The 20,833-nt window shown below is 41.7% G+C and overlaps 1 protein-coding gene across 1 annotated transcript; it reads left to right on the forward strand.

Moving 5' to 3' along the window:
* Positions 1-17,937: 17,937 nt before the first annotated feature.
* On the forward strand, positions 17,938-20,206 carry LOC113142619 (heart- and neural crest derivatives-expressed protein 1). Its single transcript, XM_026327663.1, has 2 exons — positions 17,938-18,737; positions 19,439-20,206. The coding sequence occupies exons 1-2, from the start codon at positions 18,258-18,260 to the stop codon at positions 19,532-19,534; spliced, it is 576 nt and encodes a 191-aa protein (XP_026183448.1). The 5' UTR covers positions 17,938-18,257; the 3' UTR covers positions 19,535-20,206.
* Positions 20,207-20,833: the final 627 nt, after the last annotated feature.

Raw genomic sequence — 20,833 nt, forward strand, 5'->3', positions numbered from 1 at the left:
CAACTTCTTTTTCTCGTTGCGTCACTGAAGCAGTTTGTGCTGAGGGGAGTTCAGGGAGTGAGGGGGAGGATGAAAAAACTGATAATGCTCCAGCAGCAGCATAAAGAGAACAAGATGATCTACAATGCCCTGTGTGAACGCAGTGATTTGCAGCTTTAGTCCTTGCAGCTGGTGGGAAAATAGCAGAATTCCCAACAACTCTTTTACAGCTGATAAAGTAAAAAAGATAAAAAAGTTTGAAAATGAAATAAAACTTGGGTAAAGTGATGTTCACAAACTTCTAGGTCTAAGTTAGCAAATGTAAGAATTAATGATTATTCCTGAGATATTAAGCTAATTGTTTTATTTTGAAATCCCATATGTTGTAGTTTAACTGTGTTTGTCTCCTATTTTACAATCACAGCCGCTAATTGTTGTTAGCGTGGCAAAAACATACACTATAAACATTAGCTCTGAGCTGCTTTCCTGCCAGAATCCCACTGTCGGTGCAAACTGCAATAACAAGACTCTTTTTTGGTCCCAGCTCAGAAAATCTGAGCCCAGAAAAGAGTAAAGGTGCAGAGTTAAAGGCAGCACAGGCAGCAATTAGCTTCAGATGTTTATTGCTAACTGAAGCAAAGCATTTGGAAAAATGTAATAAAGTAGTAGAGAATTAATTCAATGTCAAATTCCACTTTAAATATGATATTAAGGAAGAAATCCTCACTGGAGCCTCAACGTGTTGTTCACATGGATTTCAGCATTTTCTCACCCTGTGGTTTTAACAGATTAATGGAAATTACAAGCCAAAATTAGCCGTGTTCTGTATTTGTAGTTGGATAACCAGTGAAACTGGACGTAAATGATGTGTAGCTTCTTCTAAAATAACCAACTGCTTTGTTTTACTGTTAATATTAGATATTGGTGGAATATCTGCAAGAAATTTCTGATTTCTTTGGATGTTTGCTCAGATTAAACCACATTTTCTTCAGGCTTCACGGGATAATGAGGCACAGATTTCACTGTATTATGGAGCTCTTGAAACTCCTCAAGCATGAGATGGAGGCACCGTCAGAAATGATCTTCTACCTCAGACAATCTGTCATTAATCACATTGAAATAACATGGAGCTTTGGGGATCACTTCCCCAGTTTGTAATATTATAAGTGATAACAGAGAATTTTCACTCTACAACCACAAACACAGATGCTCTGGACTTGGGGTCCCAGACTGTCTTTGGACTCTAAGCCCCTGGATCCATATTCTTGCTGCTTATCCCCAAACCCAGAAGCGTATTTCCAGTGTAAGTTACTAAACAGAAAACACTCAGAGCAACTAAAAAACTAAATTCTATTAACTTGCACTGACATTAAACAAGCGAACGACCTGAACATCACCTCTGATCAAACCGCAGGCTCGCTATTAAAAAACATTCAGACGGTGATTAGGGTCCTGCAGCAGATTGCATCGTATAAAACCGAAGGGCCCCAGCTTGTTTTTGCTGAGACGGTGGGCGGCCATTTATGAGCTGCTAACATGAACGAAACAAGGTTTTAAAACAGAGTAGGTAACAGAGGATTTGTGTGGCTGCGCTCGGAGGCCTCGGTCTGAAACACTAGTGCAGATTGTGCTCTGCCTCCTCTGCTCATTATACACTCAGCAGTGTTTGAGCAGCACTGGAGGACCCTCCAAGAACGAGGACGCATGCCACCGATTTCATGAATGGGCGCCGGTCCGCTCTCAAAATAAATGAGAGAAGAAAAAACAAGGTGGGTAAATACTGCAGAATTGAATTTCCGCAGAAGTGATGTAATCTGCCAACACGGGTCAGACCAAGATGTTATTATCTTAATTTGGGGTTCATTAATCGCCGGTAGAGCGGGCTGATGACAGGGTTTCCACCTTGTCCCAGCTGCACGGAGCTGCCATCTGATTTAGGACGGCTCCCTGCCTCGGTATGTAAACCATTTGCAGCAGGAATGTATAAGCAAGCCGTAAAAACAGGATTTAGCCTGAGACGTACAAGACAGATCGTGCTGTAAAACAACACACCCCATCCCCGCTGCAAACTTGTTTTGAGGAGGGGGTTGCATTGTTGGTTAGTTCTCACCAGCAGAGCCCACAGGTTCAGAGCTGGGGCCTGGTAGATGTGAGGAGGAGGCGAGGGCGTGTTTCACGCTGAGGATGGATTATAGCCTCCCAAACTCTGTAATCCCCCTCACAAATAAACGATACGTAACGTACGACTCTCACGAGGAGGCCGAGACACTTCACGTACACTCACATTCACGTGTGCACACAGATGCATGCACAGCTCTCAGTGCAAACACTACCTGTTAGCTGAGAGACAAAGCCATAATCCAGAGTGAAATAAGACACAGCAGCCGTGCATGGGGAGAAACACTGACAGCGTGATGTGAGGCAGCAGAGCAGCTTAGCACCGACACATCCATCAGATTTCTGAACTCACACTGAATCGTGTTTAAAACACACGAGAGCGGGAAAAGCTCGGCTCTGCAGGAAGAGACTTTCACAATAATGTGCCTCCTGATAACTCCATGCTCTGATGGAAATTATGGAGCTGAACACTGAATTTCAAAATTCTAGCGATTTAGGGGAGAATTCAAAATAAGACGCAGCAGTTTTATCTGTCAGAGTAAAGAGAAACACACTGACAGACGCTGTTCACTGTTCAGTTATGTCTGCACAAGAATGTTTAAGAAACAATGACTTAACCTTAATCCTAAACCAAACAACCCAATGCAAACGCCGGGTTTCTCTGACATTTAAGGAGTCTTTAAAATTGTTCTTCACCATGTGAACTGACTGAACGTCAGAGCCGCCTCTGAGGCATTTGGATGAATTTGAAACAAACTGTGACGCTGGGATCTTGGATTTTAATCACACAGAGGTGGAAGATGTTTCACAGGCAGAGTAGATGAAAATGAAACGAAATCTTCATCCATCATGTGACAAAAGCTGCAATGAAATCAGCTGTGACATCATGAGTTCAAGAGTTTGTTTCCTGCTGAGGTTTGGCTCTGACTGTACCTGATGCATTTTTAATGTGTGTGTGTGTGTGTGTGTGTGTGTGTACCAGCTGATACTGAGCACAATAGTGAAGTTATTGAAGTTAAGTCCAAATCTCTCCCACCACAACCGCACAGACTGTAGAAACTTCTAACCAGCCACCAACCAAATACTGAAAGTTTCTAAAAAAATAAAACTAAATGCAACATTTCACTTTCTAATTATTCCTTTTCACATTATGTGCAGTTCCTCTCCCTGCATTATCGACTCAAAGTCATGGACTGTGATGTCCTGAAATCCCCCAAACCTCCAGAAAGATCATCATGGACGTGGCCTCTGGGTCCTCATCGGTGCAGCATCTGCCTCCATCGTCCAGTCACGCTTTAGGTTTTGTGCAGATTTGCAGTCGTACAGTTAGATGATGCTGATGTGTGAGGACTATTGCAACTTGAGCTACAACTGAAGAAGCAATATTTCCTCCTGATAAGTTTTTGTGTAGTTTTCATCATCTGTGTCCTGTGGTTGGATTTATTTTTTAGTTAAACTTGACAAACCGGAGGCAGCGAAGTTTAGTTTGGATTTTAAACTGTACCAGGCTCATGCACGTTCCAGGCTCATGCACGTTCCAGGCTCATGCATGTCAAGACATGAGCATTTATCATTCGCTGTGTTTCGTGTCCTCTGGCAGATTTTATCTAAGACTCAGCCTTTACACCGACATGGGAGGTCCCAAAGCTTCCACTCTGACTCTGATAAAACAGGATTATTTAGGTTTTAGGAAACAATTTGTTACTGATGTTTTTGATGCAACTTTTTCACTGATGCAGGACAATGAAATTGGTGCAGGAGCCACAATCTGTCTCCTCAGCATCTCGCTACTATAAACTGTTGTGACTCAGCCTTTAGTCACCAAACTCCCTGTCACGTGTCATGTGGTTGGTTGTAATAATCACGTCAGGACCGATGTAGTCCTGTCTTGTCACGCCCAGCAGGTCTGCAGAAATTCAAGTCCGTGTCTGAATTGAGGCTGAGAGTCTCAGTTATTTGACACATTGTGATTTTGTATCAACCCGTTTTAATGTGAAGCATCAAACTGCATCGAAGATTTTGTTGTTTAAAGGTTCAGAAGAGTTTTGGAGACGGTGCGATCACTGAGCTGGGTGCTGGTCACACACAGTTAGACAACAAAAACGCAGCTTTGCACCAGCTCAAAATCTACTTACTTGCATTAGTTTAACCTTCATCTGCAAAACGAGCAAACTGAATTATGATGATGTAAAACATGAGCTGAGCTTTGGTGTGCAGTATTTTAAAGGTGCAGTGATTCTGTTGTGGAGTGACAGGCCGGTAAGTTTCTGTGAAGTGATATTTAAATGGACGTCAGGGCACCGTGAATTCAATCTTTTAGAAAACCTTTTCTCTAATTTGAGTGACTGGTTTCTCCTCCTTTGTATTTGCTGGTCATCCTGTCATTGCTTATGATGAGAGTGTTTAAGAATGAAAATGGCAGCATCCACAAACCACTGACGTCACTCACAAAGAAAAGCCGCTCTCTTCTAATGAGCTACTCCCTCACTTCCCAGCATCGCCCATAATTTAGCTGCCCTGTATTTGGATAAAGAATAACCGCCAGTGTAATTGGTTCAGCTTGGTGGCAGGCAGCACAAATGCTTCTCATGCAAATGAGGTAAATGTGTACATGAAATTACAGCTTGTCATTCTGCATAACGCAGCGTCGAGTCGGACGATCTGCAGAAGAAACCGTCCAGACGAGGCAGCAGGAGTGGAGTTAGAAAAGAGCTGAATGAAAATCTCCACACGGCAAAGATGATTTCTTACTCTCTGAGGCTGCTGTTTGATTGGATTACGGCACAAATGTGTTTTGCAGAGGATAAATCAAAATACTGTTGCTGCTGCTGAAAACTGGAGGACTGAGACCAAGGAGCTGGACTCACCTCACAGAAAGATCTGAGTAACAAGACGCAGGTTGAAAAGCTCAGCTCATGCTTTATCACATACTGTTCTTGTTTTATTTTGTTGTGTGTGGATGTGTACATGCAGTCTAATGCATGGCAGAGGTCATGCGTTAGAAGCCCTGCCATAAAAAAAGCCCAAGGGGCAAAGGGGGGAAAGAGAAGAAAGCCGGCAGAGGAAGGGGGAGGGCGGCGGCAGGGGAGGCGTCTGTTTTTCCTCAGGAGCGAGGCTGCAGAACGAAGTCGACATGGAAAAGCTGGGGAATGGGAAAATGGTGCAGAGAGCGGCGGGACTGAGCCTCGGCCGAGCTCCCAAACCCTGAACTCAGTTTTACTAAACTCAGCTTCAGGTTGTGCACCGTCGACGCCCTCACCGACGAGCTCCCCACAGCTTTTTCAAACCTTCACAAGAAAAACATCAACTCTCAACACTTTGGCAGCCGGTCGTCACATAAAACTGCCAGTGGTCAATATTCGAGATCTCTCTGCTAATCTTTCTCCTACATGAACTTCCTGTGGGGAGCAAAACAAACATAAATGACTGTGACAATAAGAACCATGTATATGCCTGTACAGTGGAGGGCTTAGTAACACCAGGTGAGGCAGCTTTGTCTACGTGAGCTAACTGTGGGACTGAAAAGATCAAAGGTCATTCTGGGAAATGTAGGAGAACTGGAGAACGACACGTGGCCGGAGAGGAACAGTAGAGACAAGAGAACTACGGTTTCCAATAAGAATAGAGTCAGTCCCTGTGTGCTCTGGTCTGTTATTTCCTATGCTCACAACGTGTTGAGCATTTTGTTAATGAATCGTTTCAAATTTGAGGAAACATCATGTCAAAATAGTTGCTGCTGATAATGTGACACTATTTTAATTTTATTCAATGTCAATATTTCTATGCTGCACATTAAAAAAACATTAAGACCCGATTTAGTTTAATGTGACGTGCACAGTCTCTTTGTTTCACCTGCTCCCTGCTCTGTTTCTTTTCCCACAGAGAAAAACATTTACAGGAAACTATTTGAAAGTCAACTCTTACCTGGTGTCATTACCTCCTCAGTGTCTTTTAAACGTCAGTATTTGACCTGAGTCTGATGTCAACACTGTCTCGGAGTCTGTCAGGGGAACCAGGGGGTCCACTGGCACCAGCGGGGCTTAGCCCAGATTGACCCTGAGTCTCTCATCTCCCTTTTCCCACAGGAGGACTGACCTGGGCAGCCACAAAGCACTCATGCTCAGATTTATGTCCCAGCCGCGGAATTACACCCCGCAATTCTGCAGTCAGCCACAGCTTAGGCCTAATTTATAGTCGAGATAATTACCTTTAGAGTATTTTATCCACGATACATAACGTTATCAATGTTGGAACTGTCGTACATATGTTTCATTCAGCACCAAACATCTGGGGGGAAATTCAGCTTTTAGCCAAAGTACTGAGTGAGGAGTGAACAGAAGGAGCTACACACCTGCGTTATGGTTTATGGTGCGGCTTCAAGAAGTTTACGGAAAACCAGGTTTTAACTTCTCTTTAAGTGACAGTCAGTGTTAAAGTCGGTGCTGAGGTGGTTTAAGCTGCAGTTCTTCTAATTTCCACTAGAAAATAAAGTGCACTCAACAAATCATTTGTTTACTTAATTTAACTATGATTTTAGTATAATTGAAATTCTGATGTGTGTTTTGTCTTTCTGAAAACAGCATTAATGTCGACTTTCACAATAAAACAGGAACTAAAACACAACAAAGTGTAGCCTTTAAATAATAAAGTCTTTTTAATGACCTGCACAGTCGCAAAGTGCAGCTGAACAGCTTCTCTGATGCTTCTTAACACGAAGTTTGTGTTGTTTTTAACAAACATGATTAAGTTCCTGCATCATTTTGTCAATCGACTCTTTAAATATTCCTGCTGATTGTGGCTAAAAAAAATCTGTGTGTGTAAACTGAAATCTGCACAAACTGCTGAAGCGGATTTTAGTGAAAATGTGAGTGAATCCAGCTTCTGTAGTTTGTTGACAAATAAACATGGTAAGAGCTTCAAAATGCTCAGAAGATAAAAACATTAAAAATGGGAGACAAAAAAAGATTAAAGATTAAAACGAACTCAGAAAAACACGACGTGTCAAACATTCAAGTTGTAGTTTAAAGCTAAAGCTGCTGTCACCTTCAAGTCAACACTGGATGTTCAAGACGACAAAAACCCTTCACCTTTCATTAAAAGCTCTATAGGAACTTCTCAGACCACTGCAGAGTAATGATCCAATAAAGACTCAAATCTGGTGAAACACACCTTCACTCTCCAAACTGCTCCCTGACCTCAAACCTTTTACTTTTCACTGAACATTACACAAACGTCTGCATGTGTCCCGTCACCTGGATGAGTGAGGAACATCACAGAAAAATTTAATAAGGAGCAGATCAACTCTAAGACTTTGGTTTAATTAATATCACAGTTTGTCTGCACATCAGCCAGTGAGCGAGTTTTATAAACTAAACACAGGTCACAGTGAGGCAGTGCTGCACATTCCTGAGAGAGAGACACATACACACACACACACACACACACACACACACACACACACACACACACACACACACACACACACACACACACACACACACACACACACACACACACACACACACACACACACACACACACACACACACACACACACAGAAAGTAGTCTCCAGAGCTGACACCACTGATTTTGAAGAAACCCAGAAAACAGGGCCTTGCAGCGTGAATGTTGTTGTGTCTCTATGAGCTTAATGAACACATATATAGTTACATGCTCGGCTCTTCATGCCCGTAGATACAACTCTGGTGGTGCAACAATGCAGAGTTAGAAATGACCCACATTTGTTTTCCACTTTGTTGCATGAATTCACAGGCTGAATACAAAACCAACAGGGTGTTTTTTCCCCATTCAAAGACAAATTATTTGCTAGAGGTGAAGATTTATTTATTTATATATAATCTATTCCAAACCAGTAACGCCCTCCAAAGCCTTTCAATACAAACTGATCATAAGACACTTTTCCTATGACTCGGTCTTCTCTCTGCAGAAGACAAAGTTTACAGCATGTGGTCTCTTACTGATACAGAGAAAAACAAGAAATGGCCCAAACGGTCCAGTTGCATTTTGCACCTCTAGTGTACAACAGAAACAACAAGATGTTCCTGCAGGATCTTCTGTCATTCTGTCTCCACTGCCTAAAACAAACTGAGCGACTGTGGATAAACCTCAGAACATGCAACAACATCAGTCCCATCACTAACAAAACAATAAGCAAAAATCAAAGATAAGACTAAAATCATGTTTTTCTTAACTGACTATAGGTTCATGCCATCAGGATGCTAATAAACAGCGTAAATAACAATTACAGTGTGAATGCTGCCACCTATTCTGGCTCAAAACCAGCTTTTCAGAAGTTACAATTTCTGCACAAGAGCCTTTTTATGTGCAAACCTATTTCCACACCCCTAAATACCTTTGGTAACTTTGTAAGAGAAAAATCTGGATATTTAAACTTGACTGCAGTTCATCATTTCATCACTGACCTATGACTCCAAATTAAATAACCAAAATAAATATACTTTGTTGTGACAGTATGAAACTGATAAAACAATCAGACAAGCAAAAACACTTCACACAAGCGCAGATTTTAAAACATATCAGCATTAACGAAAATACGTCTGAGTAGATTTTACTTGTAGTTTCATTAAACCATTCAACACCGTGCACGTGCAGCTTCTAATTTCTTTGCTGAGTGTCACAGAAACACAACAGATGGGCAGAGCAAGAACCAAAATGGAGGCACCAGCTGGTAAAGTGTCACAGTCTTAATAAGGAAATTGGTAACTTACAGGGTGAAGCACAGGCGGAGTCCTCTGGAGGCCAGAGGCAGGAAGACAGTCCAAACCAGGAGGCGGGAGTCCAGTGGGCGAGCATAGTCCCGACCAACAGGTGAATCCAAACAGGTAAACAGGAACAGACAGGCTGCTGAGAAACACAAAGGTTATGGTGAGTACAACAAAAGGACAAAGCCTGCAGACTGGGAGCTAATCAGGAAAGTGGTGACAGGTGTGGTGGGCAGGGGACTCAGCACTGTTAGCAGGTGTGCAGGGCAGAGCTGGAGAGAAAAGCTGGGGCAACTGCAGACTGGATCAGGAATGACAGCCCAGAGAAAAACCTACAAAGGAGCAAGGCCAGGAAAACCTGGAACAGAGACAATGACTGTGACACCAGCGGGTTGTTACTCTCACAGAAAACATGCATCTGATTGGATCAATACGGTCTCCTGAAGAAACTGCCCTTGTGTGCCCGGACATGCATAAGTTAAACTAAATTCCTCAAAAGAGGAGGTGCCTCCCTGATACGATACAGCTTTTATTGGCCCTCGGGTCTGGAGAAGGAACCTAAAGGTGTGAAAAAAATATCAGGGAAGTCCAGTTGCAGCCGCCTCGCCCTTTGATGGCATCCAGTGACTGATACTGTAAAGGTCATTCTATCAGCCAACAACAGGATATGGTTATGATAAGCATCCAATCAGTGCTCACATTGCTGTGATAAGCATCCAATCTGAGGCCGAGGGCTTGTCGCTGCATTCCTTGGGCTGATCCGACACTATCATGAAGCCTGATGCTGGCTGGGACACCGAGCACGGAGGCTATTTTAGGCTCTTTACAGATAGGAAAGAGTTTCAACACAGCTGAGACGAATGGAAAGAAATCTGTCCGAGCTGAACTGGAAACAGGGATCTGTTACATTAACCCTTTCTGCTGAGATCTGACCTTTCCAGACTTTTAACTTCTCCACTATTAAAGATTTACAGTTTGTGACAGTGCTAAAAAGTGGAAGATACTACAAAATGTCTTTTTATAGACTTAGTTCACTTAAATAACCCGACACATAAGGTCAGAGTTTGCAAACTGTTAATTTTAGATATTTTTTAAATTCAGAAAATTTTAATTACAAACAAAAACTCCACCAAAAGTAAAATATTCTTGGCAATATACTATTGCACATACCATGTTATACACTGCTGCACTATTTCACTAATCGTGTTTCTTAGGGTCTGGATTTTAACCCCACACTCCCTGATCCAGACAATAGTCCTGAATTCTGCCCCCAGTTCACCGTGAATGCTGAAAACTCAACAATCAATTTTCAATTCAGCTGATTTATGCAGCGACAAATCACAACAAAAAAATCATCTCAATTCACTTTGCGTCATAAGTGTCTTATAATGTTGTGGAGAAAAAGCCAATAAAGTCGTCTAATGCAGAACCATGTGACAGTGGGGAGGGAAAACTCGCTTTAAACAAAGAAACGTCTGACAGAACGAGGCTCAGGCTCAGAGAAGGGAGAAAGAAACAACAGCAACCCGATCCAAAAAAAAAAAAAAAAAACGCTCTGTAAATAATATGCCAAACTCTCATTTTAGCTCTGCTTTGGTCCCCACCAGCAGAAAGGTATTCTCTATACGTTTTCTGTCAATATGCAGCTAAATCATCTAAAATCTTTGGCAAATATTATTAATGTAATAAAATCAGTTTGAATGTAGCTGCGTCAACATCAAATCTTTACACCCATATGTGATTATCGAGTGTCTCCCCAACACATGGGCCTTAACCTCCTGCTGTAACAGCCGCTCACATGATTTTTGAGCATCTAGTAACTACCTCCTTTGTGATTCTTCTTTTAGAAAACCCCTTAAAAGAAATGAGTGACCTCTGCTAATTATTAGGATTGAAGAATTGCTCTTTAGGTTGATCCTGTAAGTAGAACCAGGTTTAAAAGTCACCCAAAGAAACTGAACCACAACCAGCAAATACTCCAGGTTTTGGTTAGTCGTAAAAAAAAAACAAAAAACTTAAATCTGTCTTTGAGTCTTTGCGAACATCTCCATCTTGTTGTTTCTCCACATACAGCAGGTAACATCTGTCAGTGGACAAACACGTCTCCTTACACCGTCACCAGTGCAGACATTTTTAGTCTGGGTGGCCCCATTGGGGAAATGAAGCCCTCGGTTACACTTCCTAACTTCACCTCTCCCAAAGCTCCTTCCAGGTAAAACTAATGGGTGACTCCACATCTGTGGCCCATTCAGTGTTTTAATGAGCAGGAGAGTGAGCTGCAGAGAGCTGAGTATGAATGGTCAGGCTTTAACTAGCTGCCTCTGTCATTAAGAACCTGAGGGGCAATTATGTGACCGCAACACCAGCACACGGTGTTAGTGTACACAGCAGCCTGCACACAGCTCATCAGATGCTTTTCTTCCTGTGTGTGTATTCTCACTGAGGAAACACACACATTTAGAAAAGGTCACAGCCCAAATTAGAAGTTGCAGTGACACTGGTCTCTGTTTAGTTCCCTTAAATTTCCCCTTAAGGCTGAAGTCCATATTAGAGGAAATTTAAAGGGGGGGAAATTATTTCAACATTAAATATTAGGACCAAAAAGTAAATATTTCTTTGTTAAAATACAAACTAAGTTTAAGTTGCGATCAACAGATTTCGAACATTATCAGCCCATTAAACTGTAGTTATCAGTTTGGTATCTGGACCATAGATGTCACTGGAGGACGACTGATTATAACACAAACCTTATAACAGGACGTGCATCTTCTGGCCTACTGGTAGGTGCAGCTTGCCCCTGATGAATAATAATTATGAGCATGATAACAACTGATAACAGACATTTAATGGGGTGATAACGTTCGGTCAGATGAGTTTACAGTCGTGTTGACACCAGAGTTAAAGCAGTCAACATTTAAACATAGTGAAACACAGATAAACACGAGCAGCGCGGCTCCGTTCACATAAACAAATAAACAACTTCAGTCGTTTGATGGACATGAAATTTCCTTATTCTGCAGCTGTGGAAAATACGAGTGATGAGATAATAGAAGATGCTCAGGACTGAACAGAGAAAACAAGGAATTCATACAAGGTCAGACTGAGAAATGGATGCAGCGTCTTCAGTGTTAAAATGCTTTTAGAGAAGTCGCTCTGAACTGTCTCCACCTCTCGATATCTCAGGGTCAAACCTTTGTGCCGCTGTTTTGACTGTCAGCCTTTCCAAACCCTCTGGGGTCGTCTGACACAGAGCAGCCACCCTCTGTTAAATCTGCTGCTGTGAAATCATTAGAGGCCAATCTGCCGGTGGTCCACAAGCCCCGGGCGCAGGACCTGAGTGTGTGTGTGTGTTGGTAAAGGTGTGTGTGTGTGTGTGTGTGAGTTGGGAGCTTTGATTTGATGTTTCTGACCAGTGCAAGTATAAAGTGAGGATCAACATGGATACGTGCAGCTTTTCTGACATCTGACACTGAATTACATCTTTTGCTTTATAGTTCAAAAAATTAATTCTAGCTCTTCCCAAAATATAAATTTTATCGTCAACTACTTCCACTACCCTCAGTAATCATTTTGTCTTCAAGACCTCGGAAAATAATCGCAAATGCCCGTAATATTTCTCTTTGTGCCTGAATAATAATAATAATAATAATGATAATAATAATGATAATTTAAAAATCCACAGACAATCTGACCAGGAAAAAAACACGACAAGCAAATCTTAATTTTTCAGGAAGAAATTAAAAATGTGTGAAAATTCAACTTCATAAAAAGAAATCAGACTTTAAGCTAAACCAGATAAACACCAGGGCACCACCAAAACATCAAACAACATGTGGTTTTACATTTAAAGTTTCTTTAAGCTGTTTCTTGGGCCTCAGAGATTCTCATCATGACCTCGTGGTGACCTTTGGCTCAAACAATTAGTTAAAAATTCACTGATAATTTCTATCCAGCAAAAAAATGTCTGGTTTCGGTTCCTCAGCTGTAAAAATTGCATCATTTTCTCTGTGTTGTTTTTACTGGTCCCTGCATCCTGAGCTGCTGCATAAACCTGAAGTGCCCGTGGTTCAGCACAGGTGATGAATTTAGAAATGAAACTAGAGCCACAAAAATCAGTAAACGCTCACACCTGTTGCCTGAATGCAAACATTCGTATGACTTTACAGAATCCACATCGAATTGATTGATTAATCTAGAACTGTATTGATCTGTTTGTCTTGCTGCAGAGTTTCTGTGCTACACCACATCACGTTTCTTTCCACGGACGATGGCAAAGTTTCGGAGGTTTTCTTTGAATCAGAAAACATTTCTGCTGCCGACAAAATAAAAGTGTTCAAACTACCTGCAGGTGTCAGGACAGTGGTGAAGTGTTTATGGCTCAAATCAGTATCGTTTCATTACATCTATATAAAGTGCCCAGATCATTACTGATAAAAAAAAAAAAAAAAAGAGCTTAAGCGACTTGTCAGATAAACAAAAAAAAGCTAAAAGGTATTTACAGAAAGTGTTGGAGTTTATGTCAGTTTCCGTCACTGTCACCTCTCCGCTGCACATTCCAGCCGTCCTGCTCTTATCTTTATGGGCTGAGCTCGGGCAGACTTACAGCAGCTTGAGCACCGTTCCTGGAGCTTTGAGATGCAGATGACCAGGGAGCAGACGTTCATGGAGACGACAATCGCTTATCAATGGGCAGATGACAGAAGAGAAGACAATATATAACAGAAGAAAGCAGCGTCTGACATGGTGGAGATCCACTGGAGAGTTTCCTGTGCTGAGATAATAAAAGAAATGAGAAAGTGGAAAAAAGATGTTTTGCAGTAGTAAAAGCAAATGGTCTGGTAAAGCTCCCAAAGGACAAACTTTAAACTTTATTTAGTCGAGTTGGAGCTTGAGAATAATAATAATTTTATTCATGCAGTTAAACTAAACCTTAAACCCTAAAAACTTACATCAGCACCGACCAAAAGCTGCTTAAACAAAAATAATCTCATCAGTTTTATTCTTATTTTGCAAACACTAATGACTGAAAACTCACATAAGTCATATTATGTTTGCTACTTAGAAAACATTCAGCAGGAGTTAAAACATATTTCAGAAAATTCAGCATTTGTTGCGATAAAATAACATCTTCAGGATTCCTGCAGGGAGACTGGATTAAATCTGAGGGGCTGTTGGTGACTGACTGATCCGGTTACATCTGCTGATGGAGTGTAACATGCTGAAGCTGCAGGATAAAATAAAGAGTTACCGAGACACAAACGATGATCTGAGGGACTGGTAGGTTTTTAAATATTAAAATGTATTTTGTAAGCACCAACTGTCCATGTTGATGTCCTTCAACATGGACAGTTCACAGGACACAGTTTTCACTGGGGGAAAACAGTTTCTGCAGCAGATGAGATTCTGTGGATCATCCAGTGACAGCTCAATTTATTTTAAATCTAATTTGGAAAAGGTTTTAAAGCTTTGAGCGACACAAATAAATGAACACTGACAAAAGTAAAGTATCGAAGAAGTGAAAGAAAATTATTTCCTCAGAACTTTTCAATGTAAACACACACACACACACACACAAAGAAATACATATCAGACATTTGGCTCAATGAGATGAACTCTGACCCCAAACAGGAGTAGGATATGTTTAAATTCAGTGCAATGGGTCATTTTTAAACCTTGTCCCGCTGCTGGAGGACACTGACTGAGGTTTCTTCTCCCATCAGGCACTGGGCCTCCGAGGGACGCCTGAACCGCAATGACGTGACCCAGTTTGCCCACATTTCCCAGAACGAGGAGGAGCTGCCATGTCTAATTGTGCCCAATGGGTTTAATTAAGTTTGCGTGACGGCGTGGATGCAGCCAGAGGTGGATACATATACTGTACGAGCCCCTGTATGATAAACAGTCGGGGCTGAGCGTGCTCTGCAGTGTTTTCTGTGTGGAGCGTGTCCATCTTTGAACGAGGGGGGATATTTGTTTGAAAATGTAGAGTTGAGGGTAAGCACTCTGAAGAGCAGGGAAGCAGTGTCTATTGAAAAATCTACACGATGACACAAACAATCATGAGGAGAATTCATAACACGGCCAAGATGGCTCCTTGTGACCTATTTTGGATGTTTCCCCTGGCAAAGCAGCAAGAGGGGAGAGAGAGAGAGGGAGCAGGGGACGAGTGGAAGCAAATGGGGTTGATAGCAAAATATGAAGAGACTATTACTGCTGCCCAGGTCTTTCAGCACCTTATGTGATAACAAGTGAAGAGGAAGAAGAAGAGGGCTGTGGCTAAATGTGTGAGAAAGATGCACTGAGAGAGAAAGAAAGGACAGAGAAGTGGAGGAGAAACTGATGCAGAACGAGACAGAGGGGCAGAGTGAGAGGGGGTGGGTGCACGGCCAGTATTGCATTTCATCTCTGTGTAGTGGACGTCTTAATCAACAGTGTCAGGGTTTCTTTCTGGAGGCTGCATGGTGTGTTTCACGCTGACAGCGGAGCTAACGTGAGCGGCAAACGGGACAGAGAGGAGGATGTGCCTTCGCTCGGCGCAGAAACAGCATCAACTTCATTAAAATACAGAAATTGTTGTCAATGCATGTTATTTTGTGTCATTAGGAACGTGACAGGCGCCTGTAAAGAACTGAAATATGTAAATTACAACAAAAATCAAGTTTGACTGAGTGGTTTGCTGTCAACATTATAATAGTTGTTGAATTTGTTGCCTTACAAAATAAAATACAAGCAGAGTAAATGTAAACACACCCAACGACAACAATGTCACATTTAGCTATTTTACAGTTTTGCACATGAATGAAGCTCAATATAATCCCAACATCATCCACAATCTGCTGAGGGGCTGCAGGGAATAATACAGGAATATAACACTGGCACAAAAGGATCAATATTAGAGACACTATGATAAAATCAGTAAAAGTTTCAAAGCACCACAGACATGGATAAAATAAAAAAACAGACGTATTCATGTTTTGTTTTGATATGATTTTCTTTAAACAAACTTCTAAAACTAATAAACTTTCATGTGTTCATTGAGATTTCATATTTATGATACATTTCTGTCAAAGTCTGTGCACTAACTTATTTTACTTTGAGTCATGTGGATCTTTTAATTTACATGATCTCAGTCTTTATTTGTTTTGAGGTTTATTTTTTGTCTGTTTTCATGAGATAATTAAAGTTTATTATATTAAAAAAAAACACTTCAGCACTGCTTCCTTTTGATACTGAAGGAAAAGTATTGAAGTGAGGAGCCAGTGTTGAATTGATGATGCATTGAAGGTAAAGCAGCTCATGAGACCTGAATTTAATACAAATCAGTTGTGTGTTTTCACCTTTAAATCTAAAAGTAGAAACTTCTCACTCTGGGTAAAGAAATCAGAGGCTCCACTATTTACTTTTCATCCCTGACAGTGGAAAACAACTTTATGCAACACAAATACTGTCTCCAAACCATAACTGATTAAATGAAACTGACAAACCTGTACTTTATAATGAAAATATTAAAACTAGATGAACTAAAACAAAGCAGTGCCTGTAATGGACCTTAAAGGTTGGAGACGATATGAACCTTTAAATAATATAATAAAAACCTATAACCAACGTTATGAACTATCACCTATGGAAACATCAGAAAATATTACAAGACCGTGAAAGAAAATAGAACAAAGGGTAAAAAAACAAACATATTTTAGCACTTAAGCACTAAATATTTTAAGGCCATAAAGGAATATAAAGGAATATCAGTGGAGCAAATCTGCGCACACGTCGGTACATCCGTGTGAAATAAAGGGCATGAAGTTTTGACTGATGATAATTTATTGTGAGACGGGTGGACAGTGAAATATGCTGCAAACTGCCGTGGTGTAAACAGTGAGCAGGCCGGGAGAGCTTTTATGGAATACATGTAACCCTGCTGGAAGGTGACACCTCCTGATTTATGGCTGTATTTAGATAAGACGCGGCCGTAAATGGTTTCTAAATAGCGTCAAGGTCATGCAATGTAATGGGATAATGTTTTTAGGCGATGGAGATAAGATGATATGTTTAGTGTGTGAGGACCTGTGGAGAATTAATTCGGAGATAAAGCCTCTACAGGCCTTTTCCTTATACTGCTGCGGTATGATGACAAGAGGCCGTGGACGGTGCCTGTTCCAAAACAATCCATCAGACCTTTCATTTACACTTATAGGAGCGCCCCGAAATATACCTGGTGTTATTACTGGAAAAGGAGACGTGGATAAATTCTCCTCGGGCCTTTCCGCTCTGATTATTTTGTCTAAATTCAGCCATCCCGTGCACAAAACGAGCATTACGCATTTACCAAAATAATAAAACAAGCGTTAGGTCAAAAGAGCAGCGGATAAGACCGAGAAGGAGGAAAATAATCTCATCATTTCAGAGTAAATTAATGGCGCATTGCAACAATTTGAAGATAAATTGTCTGTTAATTCTAAAAGAATATCTGCCTTGACTCCATAAACAGAATCAGCGTTAGGCCAGATCACAAAGCTACATATCAAAAATGAGGGTTTTAGTTTTGCGTCTACATGGACACAACGTGTAGATTTGTCATTAGATTGTTCTTTTGTCTTTTGTGATTATTTCCTTTTGAAGTCATGTGCGCACCTGCAAAATCCTATTCCCATATTTTTTATCTTTAAACGCCTGTTGCACTTGGACAGTCCGAGTATAATAAGATAATTATTTCCACCACTGAGTTACAGCAGCAGCTAATTAAACAGGTAGGTCTTAGTCTTAACATGTGGTGCGTAAACTCTGTGCGTAAAACTCCTCCAGGACTCAGAAAAGACATTCAAACCAACATTTTAAATCAAAACCTTAAACTACTTCCCCCCCGCACACACACACACTTGTCTGTGCAGCCAGTAACTAACTCCAGCGGGCAGATATTTGCTCCTAGTGTAGTGAGAATATGGCACCATAGCGCATGTTATTACAGCCTCTCCACATTCCCCTCCCATCCTGGGCGCTTTCCGCTATTGGCTGCGCCCTTTCCACGCTGACATCCAAATCATATAAACCTGGAGGCCTCACACCTTCACCGGGGTCACATTTCTTGGGTAAATGAGAGCAGCCTCTTCAGGGAAACAATCGCAAGACCTAAACACAAGTGGACCCTGCACTTTCGCCGAGACTTGTTCTCTGGAATTATAAACTTTTTACGGCCTATTTCCCCTCGGCTGAAGTCGCGTTCAGAATGACGACGAAGCACAAGTCGGTGGCTGCGTTTGGGTTGACTCGTTAATGAATTCGAGGGAATACATATTTAAGTATTGAATGAGTCCTGTTGGTTGGAGATCTCCGAGCAGAGACCGTTGTGGGGCAGCAGCAGAGAGAGACCGAGGTCCACGGACAACCCGGCAACGACCGTATTTTCTCCCCCGCTCAGCATGAACCTCATCGGTAGCTACCAGCATCACCACCACCTGATGCACGAACCCTTCCCGTTCGTCCAGCGGTGTCATCAGGATGCGCCGTATTTCCAGAGCTGGGTGGTGAACCACGGCGAGGTGCCCCCGGACTTCCAGTTCCAGGCGCCCTACCCGGCCGCGGAGCTGGGGGTTCCCGGAGCCACGCACGACGCCCGGCTGGAGGGGCTTCAGGCGGGGATGGGGAAGAGGAGAGCGTCGGGGCCGAAGAAGGAGCGCCGGAGGACGGAGAGCATCAACACAGCTTTCGCCGAACTGAGGGAGTGCATCCCCAACGTGCCGGCGGACACTAAACTGTCTAAAATTAAAACTTTACGCCTGGCGACCAGTTACATCGCCTACCTGATGGACGTCCTGGCCAAGGACTCCGGGGAGACGGAGGGCTTTAAGGCCGAAATTAAGAAATTTGAAAACCGGGATCTGAAACGGAAACGGGAGCTGGTAAGTTTGTTGGCGCCTCCAAAAGCTGCAAAAAAAATTGCAACACGGGACATTTTTCTGTAGCAGCTCATCACTTCACATTTATGAGTCAACGCAAAAATATTTGGAGGTGTAGAAAACGGATCTTAAATGGTCAGACAAAAAAAATCTAAAGTTTATTTAACCAAAACCTGATTTATTTCCTTTTATTTTGAGCCTCAGTAAAAACATTTAGAAATAATTTAACGAAGGCCTGCAACATATATTTGGGAGCATTATCCATCATGGAGTTTATAGTTTTGCTGAATTGTCATTAAGTATTTGAGGTCAGATCTAGTTTAGATCTTCACACACTGAGGTCACATTTTTATTTACAGTGAAACAGGTCAAATGTTCCCAGCAGCTGAAAAACCCTCATGACTTTAAAAACATTTCACTTTAACAACACTGGTCTAATTTAGTGCCACATGCACCCACGTAGGTCTGAGTTCAGTTCCATGTGTGGTCACTGGGTTTGTGAAGTTTAAATCAAAGGTTTGACCAGTTTCACTGCATCAACGCCCTGAAGCGCCTGACTTGTTGTTTCGGGGACAAACTGATATAAACGTCACGATATAAACAGCAACGTGGTGCCAGAAGCTGCAGAAGTAGTTTCTTTAAACTTTGCAGTAAGTGTCAGTAAGTGAGTCTGTGCTGATCATAAGGTTTTCCTCCTCCCGCAGACTGACGGCCTGCAGGACTCTCTAGGAGCCGAGAAGAAGGTGAAGGGCCGGACCGGGTGGCCGCAGCAGGTCTGGGCCCTGGAGCTCAACCAGTGACCCTCCCTCCTCCTTCTCCTCAGCCCCAAAACCTGCTCAGAGACTTTGGACCCAAATCAGATAAAAAAACAAACCACTGACTGATAATTAAAGGAGGGCAAGTAAAAACGGCGAACGGCGGAGGAAAACGGCACGATGTACACTTTTTATCGATCCCCTGGTGTGGTTTCTATTGTCGACACACAAATCTGACTGTAGGTGTTTGAAATTTGTGGTATTTCTGCTTTTTGGTGTTTCCACCCCTCCAGTCCTGTAGACCAGATGTTTCCATTGTGTCCAAAAACATCTGGCTCCCCTAAAGAAACGCGTCTGTCCGGCGCTGTGTGGTGGTGGTTTCCACATCTGATGGCGCTGAAACTGGAAATAAATTATGACCAATGGGTAAGTGGAGTAAATCTAACATAAAAAAAACAAAACTGAACGATGCAAAGATGCAAAATTCAATTCTAATTATTGCTTCTTCAATTTTATCTGAGGTTGTTTACCGTAAAAAACCATTTTTCTGCGCAGAACTGGGTCAGAAAACATCAATAATATAAATAAACCAACAAATCACAGCCACAATATATTTCAGTTCTTACTGGACGTGTTGGTTTTTGTGTGTTCCCTGAAGGCGACAGGCTGTGATCCAGTCAAAAAGCTGTTTTGACGCTCAATTACCTTAAATCCTGTTTCATAAAAACATCCAATAGGTTGAACATCTTCGCAAAACTCGGTTTATTTTTATTTGATTTTTATAAATGACTTTGGCCTCAAAAGTTTCTATTATTTCAGTTTTCATTCGCAAAACATGACACACAAGAAGAACCGCAGCGATTCAGGTTAAATCAAACGAATAAAAAGTGTATTTGACCTTTAACCCACGAAACAATGATACAGGGAAAATAATCCTAATAGAAAAATAAGTTAAGAGCAAAAAGGGAAACTCACCCGCCAGTGTCGGTCCAGAGGAAACACGTTTCACTGGGAAAACAATTGTTTTTTGTCACAGCCGGAATATTTAAAAATATTAGAAACTAATAAAAAACTACGATGGAGCCGTGACTGTAAAGTCTCCAGCTTGTTGCAGATTATTGAAAATACTGAACTGAATCTACCTCAGAGTGAATGTCACTAACATTTAGACACATTAACACTCAAACACAAACGGAGAAAACCTTTGTAACTGTGCGGGATATGGACGGAAATGTACATTAGATGTGAAGTTATATATAGTTCGGTAAATAAATGAATTATTTTAAGCCAAAGTGTTTTTCTTGATCTGTTTTCTTCAACGGAGATTTGACTGAAAAATAATCA

This window comes from Mastacembelus armatus, chromosome 14 (genome assembly GCF_900324485.2).
Source record: "Mastacembelus armatus chromosome 14, fMasArm1.2, whole genome shotgun sequence".
NCBI lineage: Eukaryota > Metazoa > Chordata > Actinopteri > Synbranchiformes > Mastacembelidae > Mastacembelus > Mastacembelus armatus.

What these genes read in the sequence shown, in the direction of transcription:
- LOC113142619 (XM_026327663.1), top strand. Translation starts at nt 18,258, where the DNA reads ATGAACCTCATCGGTAGCTACCAGCATCACCACCACCTGATGCACGAA. An exon ending in TGAAACGGAAACGGGAGCTG is followed by an intron (nt 18,738 to 19,438) that starts GTAAGTTTGTTG and finishes CTCCTCCCGCAG; the next exon opens with ACTGACGGCCTGCAGGACTC.